The sequence below is a fragment of the Geospiza fortis genome, unplaced genomic scaffold (genome assembly GCF_000277835.1).
Source record: "Geospiza fortis unplaced genomic scaffold, GeoFor_1.0 scaffold23, whole genome shotgun sequence".
Lineage (NCBI taxonomy): Eukaryota > Metazoa > Chordata > Aves > Passeriformes > Thraupidae > Geospiza > Geospiza fortis.
The window spans coordinates 12,948,130-12,954,124 of NW_005054303.1; the positions used below are offsets into that span (position 1 = coordinate 12,948,130).

Genomic DNA, 5,995 nt, shown 5'->3' on the forward strand with positions numbered 1-5,995 from the left:
TGCTCCCAGTTTGGATAAACAAGGGGAATGCAGATTACAGGAAACACTGTATTTCCATGGACTCCAGAAATTTAAAAGAAAAGGGAGGAAAAAAATATGATGGAGGCTAAAAAATTAGGATGCAGGGAGCACTCCTAACCCAAATCCAGGACTTACAGTGTATGCAAATGTGTAAAGTTGTGCTTTCATTTCTGCAGTCACACTGGCTGTTTCTGCGAGGTCAAAGATGAAGAAAGCTGTTTTCATCCTAGGAAAAGGAGAAAAACTTCCATGTGGTAACTGCTTTATGCAACCAGCTCCCATCACAGGGTTATACACAGCTTCAACACGTCCACATGTGGGACAGCAAAGCGATCAATGATACAAATTTCTCTCCACAACCTATTTCCTCACCCTACACCCCTACTACCTTTGAGAGACTTTGAGCAGAACCTTTTGGTGAACAAAACAGCCACTTTCCTGAAGGCTTTGCTGGCAGCTTCATCTCATCCTGCCAGCCTTTTTCTTCTAAAGCCTGGCACGTGCAGTCCCAATAAGGCCACGGCCCATCAAGCTGCCTGCTTTGGTGTGTGTTTCCACACCAGTGAGCTGGCAGTGCCCACTGGCTGTTGGAAGAGAGCAAAGGAAAATTACCTGGCTTGCCACATCTCCTCGTTGGCAACAGCTTCCCAGGAAGAGGGGCTGAAACTAAATGGGAATGGAAATAAAATTCAGCCATCAGATCCACGTCGCTGAGTTTCACCCACCACAACCCTTCCAGCCCAGCTACAGAGCTCCCAGGCAGAAGAAAACCTGTGGCTCTGACAGCAGGGAATTCAGCTGATTCTCTGTCATTCAAAAAACTTTGTGCCTCTCTCTCCACAAGAGGAGCCTCTAGTATATCAGGTGTTTCACAGCATCCCAGATCTCAGAGCCAGAGATGTTTTTTATCACCACAGGTCAGCCTATGACATTTAAACCCCTGGATGTCTCAATAATTTTAGATCCTGATTAAGTTTTAAGGTCAGAATTGGACCTCATACTTGACTAGAGATGTCCTTGCTGTTTTTCACACTATAAAAATCACAGATCATGAAATGGTTTGGGTTGGAAGGGACCTTAAAGAGCATCTCATTCCAACTCCCTGCCATGTGCAGGGACACCTTCCATTATCCCAGGTTACTCCAAGCCCCATTCAACCTGGCCTGGGACACTGCCAGGGATGGGGCAGCCCAGCTCTCCGGGCTGTGCCAACATCTCACCACCCTGACAGGGAAGAATTTCTCCCTGCTATCTCTCCAGAACACAAAACATTGAGATTATGGCTCTTGTTTGATTCCTCTAACAATGCAGCAGGTGTAGCAATGCTGCTGGCAGAAAATGATGAGCAGGAAGGAGCAGAGCCTCCTCTGCCTCGTACCTGCCATAGTCTTCAGTCCAGTTATAGAGATTCCTTGTGAGACGAATCCACTCCCCTGGGTCAAACACAGCTCCAGAAGGAACCAACTTTTCACATGTCCCCCAGGGCCAGAGTGAGTGGCTCCTTCTCCACGTTGAGTCTCCCTCATGAAGACCTATGCAGACAAACACTTCCTTACTGCCAAAAAAACCAACAGAGAGAACAATGGTGAAGCCACCTCAGGGACCATGGGCCACCCTGTGTTCCTGAGCCAACCAAACCAAACCACAGCACACTGTGCAGCAAACACACCCACCCAGCACATCTCCCATCAGCATGGGCACGTTTTGGGGCAGGCTGGAAAACAAATTAATTCCCCATCTGGCACTGCCCATCCTGAGCAGCCAGCACAGCTGGCACATCCTGTCCCCTCTTCGGGACATCCCAAACAGGCCAGAAGCTGTAGGAGAAGCCCATTTCTGCCCAGTGGCACCTGGCTGTGCTCCTGTGCCTCCCCACCCTCGCAGGGCTCACCCCAGCCAGTCTAAATGCAGATGCTATTCTTATTCGTGTGAGTATCTAATCCTTTCTCCACTCCTACTAAGCTATTTTTATATGATGATTATTCCTGGAATACATTCATTCTATGCTAATCAGTTGGCCACAATGTTCACAAAGGAGAAGCAGCAGCAATTTGCTCTCCAACCATCGTCGTTCTGAGTACACAGGAACATTCCTATTCTCTGTGATGAATTGTATTGACAACAACAAAAAAATTATCAGTAAACACTCCGCAGATCACCTTTTTTTCCCCTCCTTCCTAAAAACCAAACCAACCTCAAAACAACAGGCAATATTATATCCGGATGGAGTTACTTCTGCAGAGATATTTTGCTTTAATTGCAAAAATAATCTCGCCACCGGGGAGGAAGTCAGTGGAGAAAATTGGTCTTTTGGATGCAGTACCAAGCTGTTCCATAAACAATTTCAAGAGGGGAAAAAAAAAAAAGGTCAGAGATTTTAGGAAAGCTGTTACATATGAAAGAAATGCTTACTGTTTATTTACTTGGAGGAAACGATGGAGATTAAAGGCGAGTGTCCCGTCGGGTAATGCGCCTTCCACAGGATTCCACCGGTTCCCAGGAAAATGAACGCCAGGTAAATGCTTTGCCAGCTTGGGTAAATACCATCCGTAAGTCATCATCTGCAATAAAAGTTGTTATCACCATCTGAACAGCAATCAGGAGATTTACAGCCAGGAGAAATGGTTTCTGCAGGAGTAATGGCCTTTTGCTCAGGGATGTCACCAACCACGTCAGCAGCGACACGAGACCAGGCTGGGGCACCATGGCCAGGCTGGGCACCATGGTCAGATCACAGCACCAGACTGGGTCACCATGGCCAGGCTGGGTCACCATGGCCAGACTGGGTCACCATGGCCAGGCTGGGGCACCATGGTCAGATCACAGCACCAGACTGGGTCACCATGGTTAAATCACAGCACCGGACTGGGTCACCATGGCCAGGCTGGGTCACCAAAGCCAGACTGGGTCACCATGGTCACACCACAGCACCAGACTGGGTCACCATGGTCAAACTCGGCCACCATGGTCAAACTGGGCCACCACAGCCAGACCGGGTCACCATGGCCAGACTGGGTTACCATGGTCACACCACAGCACCAGACTGGTTCACCAGTGCCTTCTGATCGGAGGCATGTGGTCCTCACTCCACCACAAAACAGTCACTGCTGCTAAGACACACAACAGGGACTTGGTTTGGTTAAACACCGGGAATTGGGTTTGTGGTTTGCCAACAATTTGCAAAGCCAGGTGTGAGGATGATGTGGCAGTGGAAGTGTGGGTGACCCATCCTGTAACTTTTTTTTCTTTTTCCATTTCTCAGTGAAAAAGGAATGTACACACCACAGTCCATCCCAGGGTTACCCATGACTCTTTAAAAAAAATCAATTTTATTAATTTCCACATCATGAATTCTAAGGAGACAAAGGAACAACTGAACTTTTGCAGCTGATGTTTAAATCTGCCTTTCTAAACAGCAATTTCTGAACGTACCTCCTGGTCCACCAAGGTGATATCTGGCCTCATCCCCTCACAATAATGAAGGTAACGAAGAGCATTCCCAGGCAAGTCTCCTCTGAGCAGGATCACTGCCCCCATTGGCATGGAGGACAGCACGTTCCTTGCAAACTTATCAACAACATAGTTGTTGCTCTGATCACAAGTGCTGAAGAGAACAGATGGAAAACACAATGTTTAAACCAAGTATTTGCATGGCTTGGCAGAAATTCTGAACAATTTTATGCAATGGGCACCCACAGGGGAAATCCGCCCTGGTCAGGCTGGAAACATCACAGTCACAGAATGGTTTGAGTTGAGACTTTAAAGAACATCTCACTCCATCCCCCTGCCATGGGCAGGGACACATTCCATTGTCCCAGACTGCTCCAACCCCATCCAACCTGGCCTTGAACTTCCAGGGATGGAGAGTGTCAACAACTTAAGCACTACAACAACTTAGTGTCTCCATTTCCAGAGAAAATGAGATGCAGAAACAAAGCATTTAAAGCACAGGCACTCAGAAAGCACCACCCTCTACAGTTTTGCCAAAATACACATCTTCACCTTAATTCTTATTTCTTCTTGGACTAAATCTAAAACCTTATTAGTTGGTGCTGGAAATGCCAGTCCAACATTGGTTCTGTAGAGCATTTGAAATCCTCCTCATCCTTTAATGTTTCCATTAAGACGGAAAACCCCAAGTTTTTATAGTGTCAGGCAGAAGTTGGTTTACATGATCTGAGATTGGATCATTTCCATTGAAGTTGCGTGCACATACTTCAGATATGGATTCAGATGACACTTGAGAACAGGAGCTATGATTGGCTCACCTATGGACAAGCCTTTGGAAAAGGTGTGCCAAAGAAAGGATCCCTGAGGATGAAGTCTACACTTCCTTGGTCAGCCTGTACCTGAGCATCCCTACCAGGACACTGATTCCTATCCAAGTAACTAGATGGGTTATGGGATAGGGAAGCTCCAAACTACAGATTTAAATCTTCAAAAATGGGGAAAAAATCAGAAAAAACTTCAGGGCACAAAGTAGAGTGAAGGAAAGCAAGAGAAGTTCAGGTCATATGAATTCTGCAAACCTCCTTAGGAGACAAAGCACAGATTTACAAGGGTTTTTTAGAAATTTATGTATCTACAGAGGTTTTTTTTCCCTCAGCCTCCATGACATCTCCATTTACAGCCTGGAGTGACTCTGAGGGAGATCAAACCAGGACTGTGACCATGCAAGCTTAAGTGGGGTGTGAAAAGAGCCTTCCCCACTCCCAGCCAAGGCCAGAAACCCCAGGGGCACCCCAGGTCACCCAGCGAGGCGGCACCGAGGGAACTTCTCACCTGTAATTTGCCCAAAGTTGAGAAGCCACGAGGGCAAGAGCAGGAAGCCACTCCAGGCATGGCAGCAGCCAGGTGCCCCCCAGCACAGTGCCCCTCCCAAGGCTGGCCAGTGTGGCCCAACCCAGCCCTGCCAGCACAGCCACCACAGCACTGCTCTGCAGCCAGAACCGCTCCACCTAGGAGAGAGAATCCCAGAACTGGGCTTGGGCTGGAAGGGACCATACAGATCATCCCCCATCCCACACCTCCCACTAGACCAGGTTGCTCCAAGCCCCATCCAACCCGGCCTTGGAGCTGTATTTTGGCACCTTCTGCAGTTCTAAGACAACTGCCTGCTACTGGTCAGGTGGTTTTAAGGTTTTGAATGTTTCTCTCAAAAATTTATCATGCCAGAGCAACTTTGGGAGTGCAACTTACCACACCTAGAAAGAGAGGCTTTGTAACATCCAAATTTGCTCTCCAAGCAAAGAAAAGGGAATAAAGGCAGAGCATTCCAGTGAAGAGCCAGATCACAGGTGATTTCCGCTGCTTTTTCCTATAAAAAATAATGTATCACTCCCGAGACATGATAAAAAACAAAGCAAAAATTATATGTGCTTGAACTCCTTGCATACCTAAATGCATTTAACACAAGGAGCTGATGAGTCTTTCTTTACCTTTTCCATTTATGAAACTTCTGTTTTCAAAGCACAAAGCCATCAGCATTTCAGGACTTTCAAGCTTGCCACCTACCAAGCCACAGGGTTAACCAGGAGTAAGGGGTATTTTGCTCTTTATAATTGATGACCACAGCCAATTGCTGCAATTTCTGCAGCAGCAAGCAGAAGGCAAAACAAGCTGCCCATGCAGGCAGTAATAAAAATGAGAAAAAAAATGCACATTGAAGCAAATATTGTTCAACTTACAGTGGCAGTGCTGTGCTCACACAGGCCACCAGTGCCAGGGCAAGGACAGGAAGGGAGAGCTCTGACTTCATCTGTGCCAGCTGGAAACTGTGGAGAAATTAAAGTGTGGATGTGTCACCCCCAAATCATCCCTGCACTCAATTAAAGTGTCAGGGGAAACAGGGAATAAGCACAACAGAATATATTCCCATTCTGCTGGGATTGAGTCTACCAGAAATGGGACAAGGTGGGTTATGTGGTAAAATTTTGAAGGGAAAATTACTGGGATGGGGGATTCAGGGATTTTC

At 47.1% G+C, this 5,995-nt stretch overlaps 1 protein-coding gene across 1 annotated transcript in view; it reads right to left on the reverse strand.

Moving 5' to 3' along the window:
- TMEM260 (transmembrane protein 260) overlaps positions 1-5,995 on the reverse strand; it is a 27,131-nt gene that overhangs the window by 1,221 nt on the left and 19,915 nt on the right. The window contains exons 7-14 of the mRNA XM_014311891.2: positions 5,709-5,795; positions 5,221-5,338; positions 4,804-4,979; positions 3,454-3,625; positions 2,434-2,582; positions 1,400-1,576; positions 634-687; positions 157-247 (exon numbers count right to left, since the gene is read on the reverse strand). Of these exons, the coding sequence (XP_014167366.1) occupies positions 157-247; positions 634-687; positions 1,400-1,576; positions 2,434-2,582; positions 3,454-3,625; positions 4,804-4,979; positions 5,221-5,338; positions 5,709-5,795 (1,024 nt within the window). The remainder of the gene's footprint in view (positions 1-156; positions 248-633; positions 688-1,399; positions 1,577-2,433; positions 2,583-3,453; positions 3,626-4,803; positions 4,980-5,220; positions 5,339-5,708; positions 5,796-5,995) is intronic.